Below are 27,406 nucleotides of genomic sequence, written 5' to 3'. Positions count from 1 at the left end.
CAATTAACTGTCAACAATATGGGCTGGCACGGTGGCACAGTGGTTAGCACTGCTGCCTCACAGCACCAAAGTCCCAGGTTTACTTCCTGCCTCAGGCAACTGTCAGTGTGGAGTTTGCACATTCTCCCCGTGTCTGCGTGGGTTTCCTCCGGGTGCTCCAGTTTCCTCCCACAGTCCAAAAATGTGCAGGTCAGGGTGAATTGGCTGTGCTAAATTGCCCGTAGTGTTAGGTGAAGGGGTAGGTGTGGGGGAGTGGTCTGGGTGGGTTGCTCTTCGGAGGGTCAGTATGGACTTGTTGGGCCGAAGGGCCTGTTTCCATACTGTAAGTACTCTAATCTAATCTAATCTAATCTTCTGTTTCTTTCCCAAAAGGATATTAGTGAACCAGATGAGTTTTTCTAACGGTCGACAGTAGTTTCATTCGACTCTTAATTCCAGACTTTTATTGAATTCACATTTCACGATCTGGCATGGCCAGGTTCAAACCTGGATACCCAGAATATTAGAAACAAAATTAGAGGTTGCTGAAAAATCTCAGCAGGTCCAGCAGCATCTGTAGAGAGAAAACAGAGTTAACATTTACGGTCCTCCTTCAGTTCTGAATTTTTCCAGCCAACTATTTTTGTTTCTGATTTCTCGCATCTGCAATTCTTTGTTTCTTTTAACCCAAGAACATCACTTGGGTCTCTGGATTAATAGTCTCGCAATATTACGGGGCCATTGACTGCCCTGATATGCTTTAAAAATGCTTTTAGATTTTTCTTAATGTTACCCATCGGTGTTTTTTTCATATCCTCCCTTCGTACTCCTAATTTCTTTCAGAAGCAATTCCCAACACTTTCTAAATTCCTCGAGGTTATCCACAGTTTTGAGCCTTTGGTATCTATTAGCTTCCTGTTTTTTCCCCTTATCCAATCCTGCATTTCCCTTCACATCTCAGGATCATAGAATCCCTACGGTGTGGAAACAGGCCATTTGGCCCAATAAGTCCAAACCAACCCTCCGAAGAGTAACCCAGCCAGACCCAATCCCCTACCCTATTATTCTACATTTACACTTGAACAATGCACCTAACTGACACATCCATGGACACTGGGCAACTTAGCATGGCCAATCCACCCTAACCTGCACATCCCTGGACACTATGGGACAATTTAACATGGCCAATCCACCCTAACCTGCACATCCCTGGGCACTTTGGGCAATTTAGCACGGCCAGTCCACCCTAACCTGCACATCTTTGGATTGTGGGAGAGAACCGGAGGAAACCCCGCAGACACGGGGAGAATGTGCTAACTTCACACAGTCACCCAAGGCTGGAATCGAACCCAGCTCCCTGGTGCTGAGGCAGCAGTGCTAACCACTGAGCCGCCCACTACTAGTTCCACTTTTATCTTTATGGGATGGCCCTGAACGCTCATCATCCGTTTGAGTGTCTCCCATTGCTGTAGTGTGGGTTTTCCTGCAAGTCACTGTTCCCAGTCCACTTTGGCCAGATCCTGTCTTTTTTTTTTAAAAAAGCCAAAGTTGATGCTGGAAATCAGAAACAGAAATTACTGGAGAAACTTAAGTCTGGCAGCATTTGTGGAGAGAAACAGAGTTAACATTTTGTGTTCAAGACCTTTCTTCAGAAGTGTTTCTAGCTTGGAAAACAAGGTGTTAGGAGGCTCTTTCAGCTTCATCTCCACCTATCATTATACCCCCCCCTCCGCATCTTCAACATAGAGGATTGTTGAAGAGGCTTACTAGAAAGGAGCTCAAAGGGACTTAGGAGAGCCAGGAGGGGGCACGAAAAAGGCTCGGCAGGAAGGATTAGGGAGAAGCCAAAGGCATTTTACTCATACGTGAGGAATAAGAGAATGACCAGGGAGAAGGTAGGGCCGATCAGGGATAGCGGAGGGAACTTGTGCTTTGAGTCTGAGCAGATAGGGGAAGCCCTAAATTAGTTTTTTTGCTTCGGTTTTCATTAAGGAAAGGGACAGTGTTGCGAATGAGAACTTTGAGGAGCTGGGAAACAGGCTTGAACAGATCACAATTGATGAAGTTGTGCTGGAAATTTTGGAAAACTTTAAGATTGATAAATCCCCAGGGCCAGACTAGATTTATCCTAGGTTGCTCCGGGAAGCAAGAAAGGAGGTTGCCAAGCTGCTGGTGAAGATATTTGCTTCCTCACTCTCCACGGGAGTCGTACAGGAGGATTGGAGGGAGGCGAATGTTGTTCCTCTTTTCAAGATGAGGAATAGGGAAATCCCTGGCAATTACAGACCAGTCAGTCTTATGTCTGTGGTCAGCAAGGTTTTTGAAAGAATTCTGTGGATTAGGATTTATGACTGTTTGGAAAAGCATAGTGTGATTAAAGGCAGTCAGCATGGCTTTGAGAGGGGCAGGTCATGTCTCACAAATCTTATTGAGTTCTTTGAAGTGATGAGACAGGTTGACAAAGGTCAAGCAGTGGATGTGGTGTATATGGACTTCAGCAAGGCATTTGGTAAGGTTCCCCACAGTAGGCTCATTCACAAAGTCAGGAGGTATGGAATACAGGGAGATTTGACTCTGGATTCAGAATTGGTTGGCTGACAGAAGGCAGAGAGTGGGTGTAGATGGAAAGTATTCTGCCTGGAGGTCATTGGTGAGTGGTGTCCTGCAGGGCTCTGTTCTTGGACCTCTGCTCTTTGTAGTTTTTATAAATGACTTGGATGAGGAGGTTGAGAGGTGGGTTAGTAAATTTGCCGATGATACAAAGGTTGGAGGTGTGATTGATAGTATCAAGGGTTATTGCGGGCTGCAGTACGACATAGACAGGATGCAGAGCTGGGCTGAGAAATGGCAGATGGAGTTCAACCTGGATAAATGCGAAGTGATGCATTTTGGAAGGTTGAACTTGAATGCTGAATATAGGATTAAAGACAGGATTCTTGGCAGTGTGGAGGAACAGAGGGATCTTCGTATTCAAGTGCATAGATCTCTCAAGTGCCACCCAAGTGGATAGGGTTGTTAAGAAAGATTATGGTATTTTGGCTTTCGTTAACAGGGGGATCAAGTTTAAGAGCCACGAGGATTTGCTGCAGTTCTACAAGACCCTGGTGCGACCACACTTGGAATATTGTGTCCAGTTCTGGTCGCCCTATTATAAGATACAGAGGCTTTGGAGAGGGTGCAAAGAGACGCTGCCTGGACTGGAGGGCTTGTCTTACACAGAGAGGTTGACTAAGCTCAGACTCCTCTCTCTGGAGAGGAGGAGGACGAGAGGTGACCTGATCGAGGTACACATGGTATTGAGGGGCATGGATAGAGTCAATAGCCAGAGACTTTTCCCCAGGGCAGGATTGACTGGCACGAGGGGTTGTAGTTTTAAGATATTAGGAGGAAGGTATAGAGGAGACATCAGAGGTAGGTTCTTTATGCAGAGAGTTGAGTGCATGGAATACGTTGCCAGCGGTGGTGGTGGAAGCAGAGTCATTGGGGACATTTAAGTGACTGCTGGACATGCACATGGATAGCAGTGAGTTGAGGGGTGTGTAGGTTAGGTTATTTTATTTTAGGTTAGGAATAATCCTCGGCACAACATCATGGGCCAAAGGGCATGTTCTGTGCTGTACATTTCTATGTTCTGTGTGCGATATATACCGACTGCGATGAAATGTTGACTGGGCGACTGCATTGCGGAATACTTGCGTTCTGTCCACAAAAATGTCCCTGAGCTTCCACTTCAACACCCCACTGTGTTCCCTGGCCAACATCTCCGTCTCAGACTTGCTGCGGTGCTCAAGTGATGCTCAGTGCAAACTGCAAGAAAGCACCTCATTTTCCATATGGGAACCCTGCAGCCTTTGGGACTTGATATAAAGTTCAATAATTTTACGGCCTGAACACATCCTCTCCCATGTCCTTACTCCAACCCCTGCACACCAGGCCTTGTCATCACCTGGGCTGCTACCACAACAACCCATTGTCACCTACTAATGGTCCCCATAAGCAGCTATTGATTTTCTCAGAGCTACCTTTATCCATTCCTTTGTCCAACTATCACACTTTGTAATGGAACTATGTCACTTTCACACTTCACAGAAAATACTGTTATATTATGGTTACTCTTTCTTCAAGACACCTTTACAACAATATTATGAATTTAGCCTTTTTCATTGCACAATGCTAGCTCTAAAATGGGCTGTTTCCTAGTTGGTTCCTCAGTATACTGCTCCAGAAAACCATCTCCCTTACACTCGAATAATTCATACTCCACTCATTAGTGTGAATTAGACTTACCCAATTTATATGCATATTGAAATCTCCCATGATTTGCTGTTCTCCTTGTTACACATATAATTTTCTAATTTATACTGTGGATTACGTGATCACTGGTGTTTGCTGACCTATAAACAACACCCACCACAGATGTCTGCCCCCTGTTGTTTCTTAGTTCCTTTCAAACTGATCCTATTTCGTAAACTTTAAAAGTAAGGTCATCTCTGACTATGGTACTAATGATGAGCAGCTGCTGGTGTTGGATTGGAATGTACAAAGTTAAAAATCACACAACTCCAGGTTATAGTCCAACAGGTTTATTTAGAAGTACTAGCTTTTGGAGCACTGCTCCTTCATCAGGTGACTAGCTACCAGATGAAGGAACAGCACTCCAAAAGCTAGTACTTCCAAATAAACCTGTTGGACTATAACTTGGTGTTGTGAAATTTTTAACTATTAATGTTATGTTTAACTAACAGCACCACTGCCACCACCTTTCTCCCAGCCTCCCGTCCTTCCTGAGTATGATGTACATTTTCCCCAACAGTTTGTCAGCCACACATTCATCTCTGTAAGATTATTTATCCACTACCCATTTGCATGTGGCTCTGGTAATAACCTGGAAGTTCTGCTTTTAATTTAGTACCTATGCTGCATACCACCACCCCAGCCCCCCAAAAAAGCGGATATTCCGTAATTGGCACTAGCCAGACAACACCACAGCTCTCTGGATTCTACTTCTCTCCCAGCTTATCTGGAAAGAAAGCAGAGTTAATGTTTCAGATACAGTGACCCTTCATCAGGACTTCTCGATCCCTTTCCCTGCTTGACTTGTAGTCATACCCTTCTGTCCTTAGCACTGACCAAATGAGATGACAGCCTTCTGGGACGGAGTGTTTTGGTAACTTTGTTGTTATCTGATGCCGACAGCTCAGTCTCCAGCTCTAAAGCTTTGAGCTCAAGCTACAGACACTTCCTGCAGTTGCGATTGCAGTAGTATTCATGAGTTCCTGTATGCTGCAGCCATGACACACTGTCCTGTAATCTTTGTGTTAATTTAAAAAATGCTTTCAATTAATTTAGTTATATAATATAGTCCTTGCCTAAGAAACTTAACTGTCCAGACCAATCAAGTCCCACTGAACTTATTTATTCCTATCTTAACTCTACTCCACCTCCCCACCCCCCACCTCCGCTGTTTAGTTACTTTCCACTAACATATGTGATTATTTTCACACTTTGCGTCGGTTGCACAATTTCAAGTTTTCTGGTCCAAACTGAATCCTCTTCACCATGGATGTGAAATTCCTCTACACACCCATTGCCCACCACTTCCTTGAAAAGAGGCCTGAACAGTCTCCATCCATTACTACTCTCCTTTGTCTGGCCATGCTCATTCTCACTTTGAACAACTTCCCTTTTAACTCATCCTGTTTTCTCCAAGTCCAGGGTGTAGCCAAGGGTACATGGTTCCCAGCTATGCCCGTCTCTTTGTGGAGTATACAGAACATGCCTCATTCCAATCCTACTTGGTCCTGCAGCCACAACTCTTTCTCCAATACATGGACAATGATGCTGTGCCCTGCTCTCATGTGGAATAGGAAAAATTAATCTGTTTTGCTTCCAATTTCTATCCTCCTCTCCTTCACCTTCTCCATCTCTGACTCTTCCTTCCTTGACTTCGCTGTTTTCATTTTTTTGAGGATAAGCTAACCACTGAAAACCTATCACCTCTTACAGTTACCTTGACAATCTATCCTCACACCCTGCTTCCTGCAAGAATTCCATTTCATTCTCCCAATTTTTCAGTTGCATCTGTTCTGATGATATCTTTCGATGGCCTGCCTCCAACAGGACCTCCTTTTTCCTCAACTGAGGACCCCACTCCCACTGTGGTTGACAGGGCCTTAAGCTGTATCCAACCCATCTCCTGCACTTCTGCCCTCACCCTTTTCCCCTCCTTCCCAGAACAAGGATATGCCTCCCCTTGTCCTTAGTTTCCACCCTTCTAGTCTCTACACTAAAAGGGTCATCCGCTGTCCTTTCTTCCACCTCCAGCAGGATGCTAGTACCAAACACATCTCCCTTCCCCTCAACAGTCAGCATTCTGCAGAGGCAGTTCCCTCCCTCACACTCGGGTCTACTCCTAATACATCCACCTAGCACCTTTCCATGCAATTGCAAAAGATGTAACTTGCCCTTTTTCCTCCTCCCTCCTCACTGTCCAAAGCCCCAAACACATCTTCCAGGTGAAGCACAGTTTTACTTTTACTTCTTTTAATCTAGCCTGGATTTGCAGGTTCTCAATGTAATCACCTTTACATTGGCAAGACCAAATGCAGATTGGGTTACTGTATTGCAGGACATCTCTGCTGTCTCTGTAAGACTCTGACCTTCCAGTTGCCTGGCGTTTCAATAAATCACCTTGCTCTCAGGCGAACATTTCTGTCCTGGGCTTGCTGCAATGTTCCAATGAAGCACAATGCAAACTCAAGGAACAACACCTTACATTTTTTAACTTAAACACTTCACAGCTTCAATCTCAATATTGAATTCCATAACTTAAGAAACTGAGTGTATTATGTCTGTTCTCCATTTTTCTAGCATTCTCATCCCCTCCACCCAATACGCACACGCGCACACACACAGCTGTGCCTTGTTACTTTGCTCTTGGTGGAAAGCTCCCATTCTCTCTCTCTGACACGTTAACTCTAATCCATTTTAGTTCCACTTTTCTCTTTCACCACTGTTAACAGAGTCTTTGTCTTTTGAGTTGGGACTCTACACAAGGCCTCTGTCAAAAGTATTTTCCAAAATCTGTTTTCCAACACATTTCAGTTCTGAAGAAAAGTCATACTGGATTGGAAGCATTAGTTCCTGTCTTCACAGATGCTGCCAGACATGCTGAGTTTCTCTAGCATTCTGTGTTTGTTTCACACAACTCTTGGCTTCATAAGCAGTGCAGACAAATCCCTGAGTAAAAGCAAAATACTGTGGATGCAAGAAATCTGAAACAAAACACTGGAGGCAATGGCTAACTTCCAAATTGCCAACAGGGAATTTTCCAATAATGAATTTAGGAGTGTGTGTCTGTGAGAGAGAGAAATTACGAACATTGTGGTAATAGTCAGGGTAGCAGAAAGTCCCCCTTAGATATTGAGTGTGTGAAAGAAATCATGTGGTAATAGCTTCATAAAATCCAAGAGAAACATCCAAGTTGTAAATTCTCATCTGCTGTGGCAAGGGCAGTCCAGGTGAAGAACTCACTGAAAGTAGTGTTTTTGGGGAAATGGGGGGTCTACACTCCTATATCAATATGTTTTTGGGAAAAATCGAAACATTCCTTCACTTAGAGTCATAGAGATGTACAGCATGGAAACAGACTCTTCGGTCCAACCCGTCCATGCCGACCAGATATCCCAACCCAATCTAGTCCCACCTGCCAGCATCCGGCCCATATCCCTCCAAACCCTTCCTATTCATATACCCATCAAATGCCTCTTAAATGTTGCAATTGTACCAGCCTCCACCACATCTTCTGGCAGCTCATTCCATACACTTACCACCCTCTGCGTGAAAAAGTTGCCCCTTAGGTCTATTTTGTATCTTTCCCCTCTCACCCTAAACCTATGCCCTCTAGTTCTGGACTCCCCGACTCCAGGGAAAAGACTTTGTCTATTTATCCTATCCATGACCCCTCATAATTTTGTAAACCTCTTTAAGATCACCCCTCGGCCTTCGACGCTCCAGGGAAAACAGCCCCAGCCTGTTCAGCCTCTCCCTGTAGCTCAGATCCTCCAACCCTGGCAACATCCTTGTAAATGTTTTCGGAACCCTTTCAAGTTTCACAACATCTTTCTCATAGGAAGGAGACCAGAATTGCATGCAATATACCAACAGTGGCCTAACCAATGTCCTGTACAGCCACAACATGACCTCCCAACTCCTGTACTCAATACTCTGACCAATAAAGGAAAGCATACCAAACACCCTTTTCACTATCCCATCTACCTGCGACTCCACTTTCAAGGAGCTATGAACCTGCACTCCAAGGTCTCTTTGTTCAGCAACACTCCCTAGGACCTTACCGTTAAGTGTATAAATCCTACTAAGATTTGCTTTCCCAAAATGCAGCACCTCGCATTTATCTGAATTAAACTTCATCTGCCCCTTCTCAGCCCATTGGCCCATCTGGTCCAGATCCTGTTGTAATCTGAGGTAACCCTCTTTGCTGTCCACTACACCTCCAATTTTGGTGTCATCTGCAAACTTACTAACTGTACCTCTTATGCTCGCATCCAAATCATTTACGTAAATGACAAAAAGTAGAGGGCCCAGCACCGATCCTTGTGGCACTCCACTGGTCACAGGCCTCCAGTCTGAAAAACAACCCTCCACCACCACCCTCTGTCTTCTACCTTTGAGCCAGTTCTGTATCCAAATGGCTAGTTCTCCCTGTATTCCATGAGATCTAACTTTGCTAATTAGTCTCCCATGAGGAACCTTGTCGAACGCCTTACTGAAGTCCATATAGATCACATCTACTGCTCTGCCCTCATCAATCTTCTTTGTTACTTTCTCAAAAAACTCAATCAAGTTTGTGAGACAGGATTTCCCACACACAAAGCCATGTTGACTATCCCTTATCAGTCCTTGCCTTTCCAAATAGATGTACATCCTGTCCCTCAGGATTCCTTCCAACAACTTGCCCACCACCGAGGTCAGGCTCACTGGTCTATAGTTCCCTGACTTGTCTTTACTGCCCTTCTTAAACAGTGACACTACGTTTGCCGACCTCCAGTCTTCCGGCACCTCACTGTGACTATTGATGATACAAACAACTCAGCAAGAGGCCCAGCAATCACTTCTCTAGCTTCCCACAGAGTTCTCAAGTACACCTCATCAGGTCCTGGGGATTTATCCACCTTTAACCATTTCAAGAAATCCAGCATTTCCTCCTGTGTAATCTGGACATTTTGCAAGATGTCACCATCTATTTCCCTACAGTCTATATCATCCATATCCTTTTCCACAGTAAATACTGATGCAAAATATCCCTCCATTTAAGAAAGGACTGCATTTAGTTTCACTTGTTCTGAGCACTTGAATGCCCTGAACGTAGGGAGAAAGGCATTCACTAAAGTTGAGATTTCACTGAAAATTCATCCAACCTGACAGCATAGCCCTCAGAAATAAATATTAATCCAGGCTATGCTGTCAGGTTGGATGAAGTTTCAGTGAAATCTCAACTATAGTGAATGCCTTTCTCCCTACGTGCAGGGCATTCAAGTGCTCAGAACAAGTGAAACTAAATGCAGTCCTTTCTTAAATGGAGGGATATTTTGCATCAGTATTTACTGTGGAGTATTATAGAGAGGGGGACAGAAAATGAATGGGAAGGTCCACCTCAGGTTACAGGTTGTAGTGAAGAAATTAATTTTACAGCATAGCAACCAAACTATCGGGGTGCATTCCTTGAGGTGATGAGTACACACCGACAGAATCCGGACCCATCATAGAAAGCAATGAGGCACCATGCAGTTTGCATAATCATATGTTGCATAATAATGAGGACCACATTAAGGCAGGTGCAGTGCTGACTGAATATGGACAAAATGATACAAAGACAGAATAACGCTATTTTCCACACAAGATAATAACTAAATGTAGGCACTAAGGTAACGTGCATGCCAGAAAGAGCCAGTGAATAGAAGAATGCCACAATTATAGGGAAGGCGTTGGCAAAACAAAATTGCCTTAATGTGCAAGGTAAGGGACAGAACGTAAGCTCCATGGGTTGGCAAAATGAGGGAAAGATGTCAGAGGCTAAAAAATGTACTCCGAGTTCTGAAAGTGGACCTGGAAGTGAGCATAATCCTTGGAAAAGATCACAAACTTACAGAAGGAATTCTGATCATTGGAAGGGGAGATCTTGAAATAATCCAGAACGAGATGGAAAGATCAGTAGAGGTCATCATTGGACAAGAACAAGGACAATGAAGTGGGTTGGGAATATCACGGGAAGTGGAAGCTCTGGTTGTTGTCCCGTTCCTGCCTCAGTTGAAGCAAAATGCTCAGAGAAGCAGTAGTTTTACCTCCTTCATCTTTATTCCGGGCTCTGGAGGGGGGGGAGAGAGAACAATCGCCCATGTGTACATAGACATGAGTTCACTGTCTTCTCTGGAATAGCAGATTCTTAATGAATTATATAGTCACTTACAGCGAGGAGCATCCAGATAAAGCAACATACATATTGATTGGGTGACTTACCCAATTTTAACCATGTTAACTGGCTTCACATAATGGATACTTTTTCCCTTGTTAAATGACCTTATATAATGAATGTTTCCAATATTGTTAAATGGCTCTACATAATGAATGCTTTTCCACCTTGTTAACCCATTACCCTTGCCTCCAGCACCCTATTGTTAACTGCATGTTCTTATCTGATCTGAGTCATACTCAGCTGAACCTCTTGTTTCATAAAACTCAAAACCTAACTCTTTCCCTACCTGCTCATACCTTATACACTTTCTCATTATGATCGAGATGTTTTAATGGCTGTAAACAAATTAGAAGTTGATAAAGGATGACAAAAAGAGTTGGAGAGCTGGGGTGAAAAAATATTGATGTCTACACTAAGATACTTGTCAGACAGATGGATCTGCATAGGAAACGTGCTTCCTGATAGAACATATAAGGCTAAAGCCAGACTTGTGGTTTGGAGTTTTGGAGAAAAGCTTGCTCATCAAGATGTTACAGTACCTTCCCCTATTGCAGGAAGAGTGAAGTTGAAGATCTCTTTAGCTCTTATAGCGACATAATCCTGGGATCATAAGTCAATTCCACTCCCTCCACCACTGATGGTCAGTAACAGTAGTATCTACAGGATGCACTGCAGAAATTCACCAAAGATTTTTAGACAGCACTTTCCAAGCCCACAATCACTACCATCTGGAAAGACGAAGCTATTAAATACATGGGGATATCACCCACAGGTTCCCCTCAAAGCCATTCACTGCCCTGTCTTGGAAATATGTTGTCGTTCCTTCAGTGTCACTGGGTCAAAATCCTGGAATTTCCTCCCTAATAGTATTGTGAGTCTACTGACACCACATGGACTGCAGCAGTTCAAGAATGGAGCTCACCATCACCTTCTCAAGGGCAACTTGGGACAAGCAATAGTGATGCCCACGTCCCATGAGTGAACAAAAAAAATATAAAAGTTGCAATTTTACAGGGTGAAAACTGTGAAAAGCAAGTATTTTTGAAACCACCAAAAGAAGCAGGTGGTGTAGAAGGGAAGCTGTGGAGATTTATGGGTGCAATGACAGAATGGTAATTCTCGGTTAGGTCCATCTTGCTGAAAGTAGGTTGACTTCAGCTTAAAGCAGACCAGCAATGTTCTACTGGTATCACAGAAGGAAATGGCCAGGCATTTTAAGATGCACATGGGGAGTTTCTATGGAATTTCAGTGATGTGTGGTATTTAAAATAAAAAGGGAATTTACAGTTGGAAGTCAAGCTTTGTGGACTTTTAAATATATAAAATTAGACATCAAGCAGAATAAGTCAGGAGTGACTTTAGATCAGCAGTCTTAATTGGAAAGTGTAAATTGCATCCTGATGCATTGGGTCAGGTCCCCACAAAAAGGTGATTTTGCATCCAAGGAAGGGACAGACAAGAAATTTGATTGGACAGTTAAACTGGATTGCACTCAAACTCAACCCAGTGCCAGTTATGATGTATTGGAACTGAGTGCTGTGATGAAATGTGCTACTGTTGAGGAAGTCTTGAGGGGAGGGTGAATAAAACATTAAAGAAATTCAGTTCAGAAAAATGCAGACTCCAGTCTTTAGCATTGGCTGACCCAGAAAATGAGGCTCATCCTTTTTATTGGTCCTTCCTTGTTCTCAGCAAAGGGGGTTGCTGAGAAAAGAATGAGAATTGACCTTGCTAGTAAGAAGTAAATCTGAGAAAGAAAGATGTCCAAAATAAAGTGGATAGAGACAAATCACCAGCTGTCAGACTGATCCAAAAGAAAAGGTGCTTTCGCCAGTAATTTCATGGAGAACCTTGAAGGGTGGGGGGGGGGCAACTATTATTAGCAGTATGAAAAGGAAGAAAGAAAAAGCAACTTTTGTTGGGGTTACTTTGTGATTAAACACGTCCTAATTTTTTTGTTCCAAACAAAAAAGCGCAAATACGCAAGGTTGATGGTATTATAATAAATATTTTAAAAGTTGATTGGTTGGATTATAAGACACAATAGAGAATATGCTAGCAATTCATTTTGTTTACTTTTGATTAGTTTTGTTCAATGATTGTTTATCAGTCTTCAGAAGTTTTATTTTAAGAAAGGGCAGTCTGTTAATTTAGCAATTTAAGTGGGTGATTGGGATTGATTGATTAATTGTTGAGAGTGTGGTGCTGGAAAAGCACAGCAGGTCAGGTAGCATTCGAACAGCAGGAGAATTGACATTTCGGGCAAAAGCCTTTCATCAGCCCTTCTCATTCCTGATGAAGGGCTTTTGCCCGAAACATGGATTCTCCTCCTCCTCGGATGCTGCCTGACCTGCCATGCTTTTCCAGCACCACACCCCCGACTCTAGTCTCCAGCGTTTGCAGTCCTCACTTTGGCCTTGATTGATTAGTTAGATAAGGGGGCAACAGTTGGGACAGTTGCATGAAGGAACTGTAAGACTGAGTCATTAATAAACTTTGGTTTCTGTCTTACCAACCGGCTTCACATAGTAACTTACTTCGTTGAAACTGTAATTTTTAGTTAATTGCTCAACATAAACTTAGACACGAGGGAGAAATTAAGATTCCTATGCAGGTCAGTCTGCTATAACAGGTGTTTCGTTAACACGAATTTGCTGTAACGCAATTGATGAATTGGGGACACTGTTTCTAAAGTTTGAACTTTTAAAAATGTGTGTTGGCTGTAACACGATTATATTGCCAACGCTTAAAGCGCTGTTTCTAAAGCACGATTTTTCTATAATGCGGGGCTGCACAAGAACCATCGCATTATAAAAGAATTGCCTGTACTCACCCAACTTCCCCAACTCACCAACTCTTGTGCATTCACAGTATAGACAAGCAGTACTGAGAAACACCTGTATGTGAGAGGGGCGAAACAAAGGAAATTGATTCTTTGGTGAGAGTTGAACATTTATTCTAGGGTCCCAGGTAAGAGTGAACCAGCTTGGTTGCAGAAGTGCATTTGTCCTCAATATGTCCTTGCAGATGGGACTTCAAGATTAAATTGAGGTTGTTGCTCTGAGTTTTGAGGAGTGACTGGTATAGATGTTAGAGTGGACTCTCCCACAGCAAGAAAAGCAATCCTTTTTAGCTCTTCTGTCCATGTATTCGTGGAAATGTGGATGAATTCACATAAAAGCTATGCTTTGCAGAGTGATATGTTCTAGAGAGGTGTTTTAACAATCGGTCAAAGAAGCAGCAGGTACAGAAGCTAAACTAGATTTTTAATTCATTCATGGGAGGCGGACATCACTGGCTAGACCAGCATTTATTGTCTATCCCTTATTGCCCAGAAGACAGCTGAGAGTCAAGCATATTGCTGTGGGTCTGGCGATGGAATCTAAACAAATGCACAAACCTTCTGGCATATTCATGTTGTATGTTGATTACCACGTCTGGTGTTGGCATTGTGGAATTTGTAAAATGTGTTATTTATAAAATTAGAACCGAATATAAAATTGTAGGTCAGGCAGTGAGGCTTTCAAATATCAACCAGAATAGGTCACAAATAACTTGAGATCAATAGTGCTGTTTAGAGTGTTGCTTTTATCCCAGTTAATCATCTAAAGTTAAGACAGAAAGCTGTTATATCTAAAGAAGCGACAGAGTAGGTGTAAAGATTGATTGTAAGCTGAGCTAGTTATGTACTTCTCTTGTCTTGTTTATGTTGGAGTTAAATACTTAATAAAACTCCCTGAAGTCAAGAACATTTTAAGGGCAAATAAGTTATGGAAACTAAACCTGGTGAGCATGTACTTGCTGGGAGGGAAAGGAAATCTCTAAAATTAATTGGATAGATGCAAGTCATCAACTGTTTTTGTATGTGTATTTCTTTCTGTAAAGCACTGTTCAGGATATAAGAGGGCAGATGTCTTACAATGTAGTGGCTAAGTGGGGTGCACTTTGGGGCCAGTGATCATAATTCTATTAGTTTTAAAATAGTTACAAATAAGGATAGACATGTTCTAAAAGTTCAAGTTCGAAATTGGAATAAGGGCAATTTTGATGATACAGATAAACAATCCTTTATTTGAAAAACTCCAAAATCCAAAGCTTTTTCGTGAAGTTTTATTTCTCCATAACAACGTTGTTTGGCATACAAACAGTTAACCCAGCTCGCACCCACTCAGATGTGACATGGGCGCGTGGCCCTGCACTGGCAGGTGTCAAGTCTGTCTCCGGGCTCGTAAGTACTCACAGGTGTGTCTGCTGTTTGGTCAGATTTTTTAACTTCACTGTTAAATTGTCACTTATTCCGAAATCCGAAGAATTACGAAAACTAGCTGGTCCCAAGGGTTTCAGATAAAGGATTGTGTACCTGTATGAGGCAAGAACTTTCAAAACTTGATTGGGAGAGGCTATTCACATATAAAGTGAGGGCTGGAAAGTGGGAGGCCTTCAAAAATGAGATAACGAGAGTCCAGAAGCAGTATGTTCCTATTAGTGTAAAGGGCAAGGCTGGTAGGTGTAGGGAATGCTGGATGACGAGAGAAATTGAAACTCTGGTCAAGATAAAGGAGGAGGCATAAAGCAGGTATAGGAAGCTGGGACCGAGTAAATCCCCCAAGGAATATAAGGACAGTAGGAATATACTCAAGGAAAATCAGGAGGGCAAAAAGGGGACAGGAAATAGCTTTGGCAAATGGAATCCAAAGAAATTCTACAAATACATTCCGGGCAAAACAGTAACTCGGGAGAGAATAGGGCCGCTTAAAGATCAATAACTATCTTTGTATGGAACTGCAGGAAATTGGTGAAACATTAACTGAGTATTTCAAGTCACTATTTACTATGGATAAGGATATGGAAGCTAGAGAGGTTTGAGAAATAAATAGTGATATCTTTAAAAGTGTTCATATTACAGTGGACGTGGTGCTGTACATCTTAAAACACAAAGGTGGATAAATACCTAGGACTTTATCAGGTGTATCCCAGAACTTTGTGGGTAGCTAGGGAATTGATTGCTGGGCCACTAGCAGATATATTTGTATCATCAACAGCCACGGGTGGCTAATATTCTTAGTATATTGCTATTAATTAAGAAAGGTGGTAAGGAAAAGCCAAGGAACCGTAGACTGGTGAGCTTGACATCAGTGGTGGATAAGCTGTTGGAGGGAATTCTGAGGGATAGGATTTCCATGTAATTGGAAAGGCAAGAACTGATTAGGGATAGTCAACATGGCTTTGTATGTGGGAATTTGTATATCACTAACTTGATTGAGTTTTTGGAAGAAGTGACAGAGGATTGATGAAGGCAGAGCAGTGGAATTGTCTATGTGGACTTCAGCAAGGTATTTGACAAAGTTCCGCATGATAGACTGGTTAGCAAGGTTAGATCACATGGAATCCAGGGAGTGAGAGGCACTTGAATACAAGAGTATACCTGGCTTGAAGGTAGGAGACAGAGGGTGATGTTGGAGAGTTAGTTTTTGAACTGGAGACCTGTGACCTGCAAGGATCACTACTGGGTCCACTGCTTTTTGTCATTTATATAAATGATTTGGATTTCAAAAAGGAGGAATGGTTAATAAGTTTGAAGATGACAGCAAAATTGGTAGTGTAGTGGACAGCACAAAAGGTTTTCTCAGAGTACAGTGGGACCTTGATCAGATGGGCCGAGGTGTGGCAGATGGGGTTTAATTTAGATAAATGTGAGGTGTTGTATTTTGGAAAGGCAAATCAGAGCAGGGCTTATACACTTAATGGAAGGGTCCTGAACAGTGTTGCTGAACAAAAATACATTGGGGTGTAGATTCATAGTTCCTTGAATCCCAGGTAGGCAGGGTAGTGAAGAAGGCTTTTGGTACACTTGCTTTTATTGGTCAGTGCATTGAGTATACAAGTTGAGATGCCATGTTATGGCTTTACAGCTTTTGGTTAGGCCACTTTAAGAATACTGCATTCAATTCTGGCCTCTGTTCTATAGGAAAAATGTTGTGAAACTTGAAAGGATGCAGAAAGGATTTACAAGGACATTGCCAGGGATGGAGCCTTTGAGCTATAGGCAGAGGCTGTTTTCCCTGCAGTGTTGGAGGCTGAGGGGTGACCCTATAGAGGTTTATAAAATCATGAGCATGGATAGGGTGAATAGCCAGAGTCTTTTTCTCAGGGTAGGAGGGTCCAAAACTAGAGGGCATAGGTTTAAGGTGAGAGGGGAAAGATTTAAAAAGGACCCGAGGAGCAACGTGTTCGCGCAGAGGGTGGTGCATGTATGGAACGAGTTGCCAGAGTAAGAAGCGGAGGCTGATACAATTACAACATTTAAAAAGCATCTGGATGGGTATATGAATAGAGAGGGTTCAGAGGGATATAGGCCAAATGCTGGCAAATGGGACGAGATTTGTTTAGGATATCTGGTCGGCATGGATGAGTTGGACTGAAGGGGCTGTTTCTGTGCTGTGCATCTCCATTATTCTATATGGAGGATTGGGGATCTGTTAATTATATGTTTATTGTGTTTAATTGTAGGAAGGTGGAGATTTAGTTGTTGTCCTGTAAATGGGCACAAAGCGAAACTCAGGTTGCTAAGTTTAAAGTTGCATGTTTGTACTGCGTAACTCCCTGAATAAATGCTTATAACATGGTGTAAAGAACGGCTCCAGTTTTCTCCAGTTGGTTCTCTGGAGTAGAATAAAACAGAATAACAGATATGATTAGATCCACATAAATCAAACAATCCAAATAGTTTTTATTTAATTGTACAAAATCATGAATATATTAACCCTTATTTGACTAAAATTAACGATGATCCTGCATTGTGCTTTCACAAGTGCAAGCATCACCTTACGTGTCTGTTTTAAAGAAAACTCAATTTTTACTTGACCTAGCTGATTTGTATGTTAGAACAATTGAATGAGGAGGCCATTTGACAGATTATGTATATCCTTGATCTTTGAAAGAGCTACCCTTTTTGCCAATTGCTTGAAATTTGTGTCCTCTGAATTTCTATCTCTCTACACTATTGAGACTCCTTGTTATGAAACTGTTTTAACATTCATTCATGGAATTTGAACATTGCTGACTGGGCCAGCATTTATTGCCCTTCTCTAATTGCCCCTTAAAAAGGTCAAGGTGAGCTGCCTCTTGAACTGCTGCAATCCATGTGCTATAGTTAGCCTACAATACGCTGAGGGAGGGAATTCCAGGATTTTGATTCAGTGACACTGAAGGAGCAGCAATATATTTCCAAGTCAGGATGGTGAGCGGCTTGGAGAAGATCCTGCAGGTGGTGGTATTCCCACTTATCTGCTGTACTTGTCCTGCTAGTTAATAGTTGTTGTGGTTCGGACGATACTGTCTAAGGAGCCATGGCGAATTTCTGCAGTGCATCTTGTAGATGGTACACACTGCTGCTACTAAGTGTTGGTGATAGAGGGTGTGAATGATTGTGAATGTTGTGCCAATCAAGTGGGTTATTTTGTCCTGGATGGTGTCAAGCTTCTTGAGTATTGTTGAAGTTGCACCCATCCAGGCAAATGGAGAGTATTCCAAGACTCTGACCTGCTTTTGTAGCCACTGTATTTATGTGGCTAATCTAGTTCAGTTTCTGGTCAGTGGTAATCCCGAGGATACTGATGGTGGGGGAATTCAGTGATGGTAATGCCTTTGAATGTCAAGGGGTGATGGTCATTTCCTAGCATTTGTATGGCACAAATGTTACTCAATTTTCCTGAGCCTCCTTTCTCTGCCTCACTTATCTTGGGTAGCTAAAGGTTTAGAAGTTATTTAGTGTTGGATACCTTTCCTATTGCCTCATGGGAATGTGTTTGCACTTGAACCCTGTCCTCTTTGAAAGCATCTCATTGTTTAAAGCTATGTTATCAATTAATATTTGATTCCATTCCACCTGGCCCAGATCTCTGTTCACTTCACCAAAACTTCAGTGTAAGGTTTTTTTTGCTTGACTCTTCTTTATTCTCTTTTCTAACTATTCCAGACTCTAGTGATATTGTGATCACTACTTCTGAAACACACTCCCACTGAAGCATATTCCAATTCTTCCCCAGATCCAGATCCAGCAATGCATCCTTCTTCATTGGGTAGGAAACACATTGAACAAGAAAGGTTCTCCTGAATGTATTTAATGCATTACTCCCCCGTTTATAATTTGCACTGTTACTATTCTAGACTCTCTCAAGATAATCAAAGTCCCCTATTATAACTACGGTGTAGATCTTGCATCTTTTAGTCATTTACTTTCAGTTTGCTCTTCTATCTCCTCCTTATTTGATTAGTTGCAGCATAATACCTCTTTTATCGTTCCATCATTCTGCCCAAATAGCTTTTCTGTCATCCATCTCCAGAGTTTGAATAATTTATTACAGCAATGCTGACCCTGCACTCTGGTGTCCACTCCACTGCAAAGTTTCCTGACATATTTTCCTGGTGTCAAGGCTGTGCATTGGGCAGATGATTCAGTAAAGCAGCCTTGAAATGTGAATAGTTATCAAGCCAATATTTTACATTACACCAAGTGGATTGTTTCTGAAATGTCTCATGGTGAATTCTCTATTTTCTCACAGTACATCCAAGCAGAGCCACCAACAAACAAGTCTCTTTCCAGTCTGGTTGTCCAGCTGTTGCAGTTCCAGGAGGAGGTGTTTGGAAAACACGTAAGCAATGCACCTCTTACCAAATTGCCAGTAAGTACCACAATCCATTTCCATCAAATGTGTGTGTGACCATTAGCACTGGTTTAACTAGGCACTGGAGGAGGCCATTCAGTATTACAGCCTGTTTTGCCATTCACTTGGATAATGATTTGTATCATAACTCTATCAGCCCACCTAGGTTCCAAAACTTTTAATCTCTTTATCTATCAAAAATCTATCAGTCTCTGTTTTGAAAGATTCAGTTCAGCACCAGACTCAAACAGTTTCTTGGGAGAAAGGTTCAGATTTCTATCCTGCCATTGTAGGAAGAAGTGCTTGCTGAATTCACCCCGAATGGCCTGGCTGTAACTTTAATAATATATCAACTTGTTGTGAAAGCACTCCACCATAGAAGAGAGTTCCTCTTTATCTACTTTATGAAATTCTGTAATCATGCTAATATTTCAATTAGATCACTCCTTAATTGCCTATATTCAAGAGAACACAAGCCTGTGTGGTTATTTGCTATCAATGGGGGGAATCCATAATCCGAAAAAAGTCCACAAGCACTTTGAGAGGAAAAGACAGATTTGTGTTCAACTAATCTAATTGAATGTTTTGATGTTGTAACAAAGACTGATGAAGAGAATACAGTTTATGGTGTCTGTATGGATTTTAAGTTGATTTTTTACAAGGTACCACATAGATAGCTGGTGAGCAAAATTGAGGCTTATGATATAGAGGAGTCATTGTCACCTGGAATGGAAGATTGGCTTTAGGACAGAAAACATGTCGTGGTAGTGGGTTATTTCTCACACGACAGAATGTGACATCCTGCAGGCATCAGTGCTAGGATCACTGCTTTTTTTTTGCTAGGTATGAATGACTTGAATTTTGAAATACAAAGTAAAATTTCAAGGTTTGCTGATGATACAAATTCTGGAAGTGGCAAACAGTGAGAATGAAATGAATTCCCAGCAGCAAGATGTTTATAGGTAAGCAGAATAAACAGCCAAATGGTGGATGGAGTTTAGTGTAAAGACATTTTAAGGTTATGCATTTTGACAGAAGCGATAGGGAGAGTCAGTTTGTTTAATTGCACAATTTGAAAGAGTATGCAGAGAGACCTGGGAATTCATATGCAGCGATCTTTGCAGGTGGCTGGACATAGAAGTCAGCAAAACATGTAGGATATTGGGATGCATATACGGAGACATTGAATACAAAAGCAGAAAGTGATGCTGACCCTTTATAAAGCTTTGGTTAGGTCACAGCTCAAGTACTGCATCCAGTTCCAGTCACACTTTAGGATGCAAAGAGGATTTATCGGACAGGTTACAGGAATTGGGGCTATTTTAGTTACGAGGTTAGGTTGGAAAGGCTGGAGTTATTCTTAAAGCAAGAGAGATTGAAGGGAGATTTGATTGATGTGTACAAAATTATGACAGGCTTAAGATCAAACAGACAAGGAAAAAAGCATTGCACTTGGATGTTTCCAAATCAAGCTCAGCTCAGTAACACTATGTTCAAGGTTTGTGTAAAGATTTGTAGCTCAGGTGCTGTTTGCAGTTATTGTGGGTATGTTCACCAAGCTGGGAAGTTGGTTTGCAGATATTTCGTTCCCTTTCTAGGTGACATCCTCAGTGCTGTGGAACCTCGTGTGAAGCGCTGCCGAACTGTGTCGATTGGAATTTATATGGTTTCATTCCCGTTTCTTCCAGTTGTTTGTTGCAGTGGTCGGTATATTGTGTTAGGATCGAGCCCTCCACTATCACCTGATGAAGGAGCGTTGCTTCGAAAGCTAGTGTGCTTCCAATTAAACCTGTTGGACTATAACCTGGTGTTGTGTGATTTTTAAGTCGGTATATTGGGTCTAGGTCTATGTGTTTATTGATGGAGCCCATGAATGAGTGCCAAGCTTCTAGGAATTCTCTGGCTGCCTTCTGTTTGACTTGACCTATTATTGTTGTGTTGTCCCAGTCGAGTTTGTGGTCCTTGTCATCTGTGCGCAAAGGTACGAAGGATAGCTGGTCGTGGCGTTGATGTCTAGTTGATGTTCATAAATGTGGATCGCTACTTGTCTGCCTGTTTGTCCTATAGAGTGTTTTGTGCAGTACTTATACTATGTTTCTGTAATGGGCAAAATCCCTAGAATTATACAGCGTATCAGGACCAAATTTAGCACCATGATTCTGTGACGATCTATCCAGGCCTTGAATGCATCTCCATTCAAGTTGAATTGATGAAAGGTAGTCTCACACCGAGAGCACAGATTTCAATGTAATGCATTTTGTCCACTGTTGTATGAGAGCCACTTTGATGAAGGAAAGAACCACTAAATGAACATCAGTACTCTCCACTGTCCTCTCCAAATTTTTCTTGTTGAAATATTTCTCAACTCCAGTTTATTAAGTTAACATAGATCCTGCTTCCAATGCTATTTCTGGCGTAAGCAGCAAGGAGGAGCATGGAAGTAGATATGTGAGATATTGCAGCATGTGGCAAATGAGTAGGAAAGTGGGATTAAACTGGATTGGATAGTGAAGGCTGCATTCAGTGAGAAGGAGAATGGGACTGGACTGAGTGGGATATTCAAGGGTGCAGGCAGGGAGAGGGAGAGTAGGATTAGACTGATGGGGATATTAAAGGTTGTGAGACGTGAGGGGGAGTCTGGGAATAGTGTTGGGAGAATATTAAAAGATGCAGGGAATGAGGGACGAGTGGGATTGCGCTAGGTGGGATCATAGAGAGTGTGAGGAGTAAATCGTAGAGCAGGATTTGACAGGCTGCGATGTTAGTGTGCTTCATGAGAAAGAGAGTGGGATCAGACTGGTTGAGATATGAAAGAACGTAAGGAGAGTGGCATATGAAAGCATATTGGTCGTTAAGGAGAATGGGATTTGGCTGGTTGGGATGATGTAGGATTGTAAAAGTGAGTGTAAAAAGAGTAGGCAGCTCTACTTTGTCAACCTCCTATCCTGCAATCCTGGTCAGGAGATATTAAAGAGAATTGGAAGTTACTCTTTGCAGAATCTGTTAAGGAAAGCAATGGATTTAATTGAACGTGTAACTCAGTTCATTTAAAGCACCTGTTGAAGAGGGTCTTGTAGAACAATGGTAGTATTTCTGCCTCTGGGCCAGAAGCTCCCGGTTCAAGACCCAGCTGCCCTGGAGGTGTGCATAACATGTTCAGACAGCTTGATTAACAATAATTTTTTAAGGCACCTGTTGATAGGCGATTTGGAGACTCTCCACTATCTTCTCATATCCATTGCCTACCAGATAGACTCATTGACGTTTACAACACAGAAGGATGCCATTCGGCCCATCGCGTCTGCACTGGTCAACAAAGATCTGACTACACGAAACCCATTTTTCAGCTTTTGGCCCATAGCCCTGGAGGCTATGGCGATGTAAGTGATTACATACTGCTTAAATGTTTTGAGAGTTTCTAACTCAACCACCCTTTCAGGCAGTGAGTTCCAGACTCCCACAACCCTCTGGGTGAAAACATTTCTCCTTAATTCTAAGCCTTCCAATTCTCAACTGTAAATCCATCCCCTCTGGCTATTGACCCCTCTACTAATTAAAAAAATGCCTTCCTATCTGCCCTATCTATCCCCCTTACAATCTTATGTGCCTTTCTTAGGTCCCCTCTCAACAATCACTGCTTCAAGGAAAACAACCCCACCCTATCCAATCTTCCCTCATATCATTGATCCTCCAGCTCAGGCAGCATCCTGATGAATATCTTCTGTATCCTCTCTAGTGCACTTACATCCCTCCTTTAATGTGACCAGATAATTGAGTTTCCACTGAAGGGAGACAACGAAAAGAGTGAAAGGAATCCCTGACAGAAGAAAAGTAAATTATATGTTCACTCCAATCCAACTGAAATTTCTGATTTAATAGTTTGTAATGATCTAACCTTCTGAAAGCTAAATGAAATATTTCCAAATGCAACTGTTGTGGCCTTCCTGCAAATTCACAGGAGATGTTGACTGTTCTTACTGCAAGTATTCTGCTCAGGTTGAGAGGTATATTCCTGCAGTTCAAATACAAATCGCTCATCCTTGAAGCGATCTGTCCCAACTGGCATACTCTCTCCTTGCAGCAGGGAAAACAAAACATTCGTCAGGTTGTGCAAGGGCAGAATTAAAACAACCGTTTAAATGTGGAATCCCTCCAGCACACCCCAAGACCTCCTGAAAGCTTCCATTTGAGCCACATTGCTCCAACATTTATACATGAACACTTGCCTTCTATGTCAGTATCAGCTTCCTGCAAACAAAGATATTTGTGGAAACTTGTACAAGATTAATTGTATTTAAGGAAATGTTTGGAGACAGAAGTATTAACACCTTCGGCTGGATTTGACTATCATTTGGTGCTGGTACTAAGGTGCTGCCTCTCTTTTCCAGATGAAATGTTTCTTAGACTTCAAAGCTGGTGGAGCTTTGTGCCATATTCTAGCTGCTGCTTACAAATTTAAGAGTGACCAAGGATGGTGAGTTGGTTTTCTTTGATACTGTCACTGTTCAAACACATTTTACAGCACAGTTTTATTTCTTCACACCACTGCAAGCTGTACTACTGTAATAGTATTATCATACGTATCCAAAGGTGGGGTTGTAGCATTGTTGAAATTACCCTACTGTTATGGACCAGGCCAGACCCTAACTTTACTGTTTGTTTGAAGCAGGTGTAAACAGAATATGGAAAGATATAGGAGCAACAGAGTGGTGATGGGAGATACTAATTTTCCCAACATTGACTGGGATTCAGTTAGTGCTAGAGGTCTGAATGGAGCAGAAGTTGTAAGGAGCATCTAGGAGGGATTTATACAGCAGTATGTAAATAGTCCAACTCAGGAAAGGGCCATACTGGACCTGGTGTTGAAGAATGAGTCCGGCCAGGTGGTTGAAGTTTCAGTAGGGCATTAATTTAGGAATAGCGATCACAATTCCATAAGTTTTAGAATACTCATGGACAAAGATGAGCATGGTCCTCAAGGAAGAGTGCTAAATTGGGGGAAGGCCAATGATACCAAAATTCAGCAGGAGCTGGGGAATATGGATTGGGAGCAGCTCTTGGAAGGTAAATCCACATTTGATATATGGGAGGCTTTTAAAGAGAGGTTGATTAGAGTGCAAGACAGACATGTCCTTGTGAAAATGAGGGATAGAAATGGCAAGATTAGGGAACCATGGGTGACAGATGAAGTTGTGAGACTCGCTAAGAGGAAAAAGGAAACATACATAAGGTCTAGGTGACTGAAAACAGATGAAGCTTTGGAAGAATATTGGGAAAGTAGGACCAATCTGAAATGAGGACTTAAGGGGGCTAAAAGGGGTCATGAAATATCTTTAGCAAAAAGGGTTAAGGAAAATCCCAAAGCCTTTCATTCGTAGATAAGGAGCAAGAGGGTAACTAGAGAAAGTGTTGGCCCACTCAAGGACAAAGGAGGAAAGTTATGCATCGAGTCAGAGAAAATGGGTGAGATTCTTAATGAGTACTTTGCGTTGGTATTCACCGAGGAGAGGGACATGACAGATGTTAAGGTTAGGAATAGATGTTTGATCGCTCTCAGTCAAGTCGGCATAGGGAGGGAAGAAATGTTGGGTATTCTAAAAGGCATTAAGGTGGTCAAGTCTATCCCAGGTTACTGAAGTAAGCAAGAGAGGAAATAGATGGGACCTTAACAGATAGCTTTGCAGCATCCTTGAACACTGGTGAGGTCCCGGAGGACTGAAGAATTGCTAATGTTGCCCCCTTGTGTAAGAAGGGTAACAGGGATAATCCAGGTAATTATAGACCAGTGAGCCTGATGAGTCAATGGTAGGGAAGCTGCTGGAGAAGGTACTGAGGGATAGGACCTCTTTACATTTGGAAGAAAATGGGCTTATCAATGATAGGCAACATGGTTTTGTGTAGGGAAGGTCATGTCTTACCAACTTAATATAATTCTTTGAGGAACTGACAAAGTTGATTGATGAGGGAAGGGCTATAGATGTCACATTCATGGACTTCAGTGAGACATTTGATAATGTTCCCCATTGAAGACTGATGGAGAAAGTGAAGTCGCATGAGGTGTACTAGCTAGATGGATAGAGAACTGGCTGGGCAGCAGGAGACAGAGTTGTAGTGGAAGGGAGTTTCTCAAAATGGAGAACCGTGACCAGTCATGTTCCACAGAGATCCGTGATGGGACTATTGTTGTTTGTGATATACATAAATGATTTGGAGGAAGGTATAGGTGGTCTGATTAGCAAGTTTGTAGATGACACTAAGATTGGTGGAGGGGCAGATAGTGAAGGGGACTGTCAGAGAATGCAGCAGAATATAGATAGATTGGAGACTTGGGCAGAGAAATGGCAGATGGTGTACAATCCGGGCAAATGCAAGGTGATGCATTTTGGAAGATCCAATTCAAGAGCGAACTATACAGTAAATGGAAAAGCCCTGGGGAACATTGATGTGCAGAGAGATCTGGGTGTTCAGGTCCATTATACCCTGAAGGTGGCAACGCAGGTCGATAGAGTGGTCAGGATGGTTTCCTTCATCGGATGGGGTATTGAGTACAAGAGTTGGCAGGTCATGTTACAGTTGTATAGGACTTTGGTTCAGCCACAAGTGAAATACTGCGTACAATTCTGCTCGCCACATTACCAAAAGGATGTGGATGCTTTGGAGAGGGTGCAGAGGAGGGTCACCAGGATGTTCCCTGGTATGGAGGACACTAGCTGTGAAGAGAGGTTGAGTAGATTAGGATTATTTTCATTAGAAAGACAGAGGTTGAGGGGGGACCTGATTGAGGTCTACAAAATCATGAGAGGCACAGACAGGGTGGATAGCAAGAAGCTTTTTCCCAGAGTGGGGGACTCAGTTACTGGGGGTCATGAGTTCAAGGTGAGAGGGGAAAAGTTGAAGGGAGATATGTGTGGGGAGTGCTTTACGCTGAGGGTGGTGGGTGCCTGGAAAGTGTAGCCAGCGGAAGTGGTAGAGGCGGGCATGATAGCGTCACTTAAGATGTATCTAGACAGATACATGAATGGGCAGGGAGCAGAGGGACACCGATCCTTAGAAACTAGGTGACAGGTTTAGATAGAGGATCTGGATCAGCACAGGCTTGGAGGGCCGAAGGGCCTATTCCTGGGCTATAATTTTCTTTGTTCTAAAGTGGATATTCCAGAAGTGATGCAGCTGCTCAAACCACTAGGTTTTAAACAAAACAAACTTTAATTACACAAACAAAGGAGAACAGAATATAGAAGTAGCTTAACCTATCCAAAAACCCAACAGACTGTCCTGTATTGTTCCAAATGCTTGCACCAATCCCCATAAACACCCTTTGGCACAAAAGATAAAATCAAACACAGGGCTTTACAGGAGAGAGTGAAATGGCAGAGAGATTCAGCATGGAACACCCTCTTCCATGTATCTGTTTCTTGGACCAGCAGCCTCAAACTGACTGACTGCTTTCAGTGAACAGCCAAACTGCTAAAGGTCAAACCAGAGAAAAGCTGAGCTGGGAAAACTGGCAGCTCCCCTTTCATTGTACAGGTGTTTTTTTTTAAATAACTTGAAAACCTTTTGCATGAGACAGTGTCAGTTAGCAATAATCAAACTGGCCCTAAAACTTAGACTTTTCAGAATTGCTGCTTTTATGACCTCTCTGGAAAAAAAGGCCAAGGACAGCATAACTTTGTTAAAGGAGCAGCATTGTACACTACATTGCACAGACCATTATCCCAACTATCTCATTGTATTAATACAAGCAGATCTCATTCCCTCTGAACTGTCCCAGGGATCACTGATGGGGAAATGTACTATGTGAAGTAATCCAGTGATGCGTGACAGATCTATTCTTCAAACATGCTCATACCATCCGTCTGATACTTTAACTCAATTAGACTTTCTAATTTGATTTTTAGGCGACGCTTTGATTTTCAGAACCCTTCCCGCATGGACCGCAATGTGGAAATGTTTATGACTATTGAAAAGACACTGGTTCAGGTAAGTTGAATATTACATGAAGAAGAATATATCTTTTGCCTGAAGTGAATTGTATATGTCAGGATTTTTTTCTTGAAAAACATTTTGAAGCATTCTTATATTATTTTGCAGAACAACTGTTTGTCTCGACCCAACATCTATATAAACTCAGATATAGAACCTAAGTTACTGAGTAAACTGAAAGACATCATTAAGAGGCACCAGGTATGTTTGTTTGATGACAGTTAAGTTGGAATTAGCCTGGTTGTAATATTGCAACACAAGTCTCCAGTTCAGTATTAGCAGG

The 27,406-nt window shown here is 42.3% G+C and overlaps 1 protein-coding gene across 6 annotated transcripts in view; it reads left to right on the top strand.

Moving 5' to 3' along the window:
• LOC122543379 (SWI/SNF complex subunit SMARCC2-like) overlaps nucleotides 1–27,406 on the top strand; it is a 157,167-nt gene that overhangs the window by 1,496 nt on the left and 128,265 nt on the right. For 5 of the 6 annotated variants that reach the window (XM_043682053.2, XM_043682052.2, XM_043682055.2 and 2 more), the window contains exons 2-5: nucleotides 19,036–19,155; nucleotides 23,526–23,611; nucleotides 27,039–27,120; nucleotides 27,232–27,324. In XM_043682053.2, the coding sequence (XP_043537988.2) occupies nucleotides 19,036–19,155; nucleotides 23,526–23,611; nucleotides 27,039–27,120; nucleotides 27,232–27,324 (381 nt within the window). Of the gene's footprint in view, nucleotides 1–19,035; nucleotides 19,156–22,386; nucleotides 22,518–23,525; nucleotides 23,612–27,038; nucleotides 27,121–27,231; nucleotides 27,325–27,406 lie in introns of those variants that run through there. The other variant, XM_043682056.2, reaches the window with a different exon arrangement.

The sequence above is a fragment of the Chiloscyllium plagiosum genome, unplaced genomic scaffold, assembly GCF_037043375.1.
Source record: "Chiloscyllium plagiosum isolate Xiang-an unplaced genomic scaffold, Cpla_swu_hap1 HiC_scaffold_53X, whole genome shotgun sequence".
Taxonomy (NCBI): domain Eukaryota; kingdom Metazoa; phylum Chordata; class Chondrichthyes; order Orectolobiformes; family Hemiscylliidae; genus Chiloscyllium; species Chiloscyllium plagiosum.
This window is presented reverse-complemented; position numbering and strand designations above follow the sequence as displayed.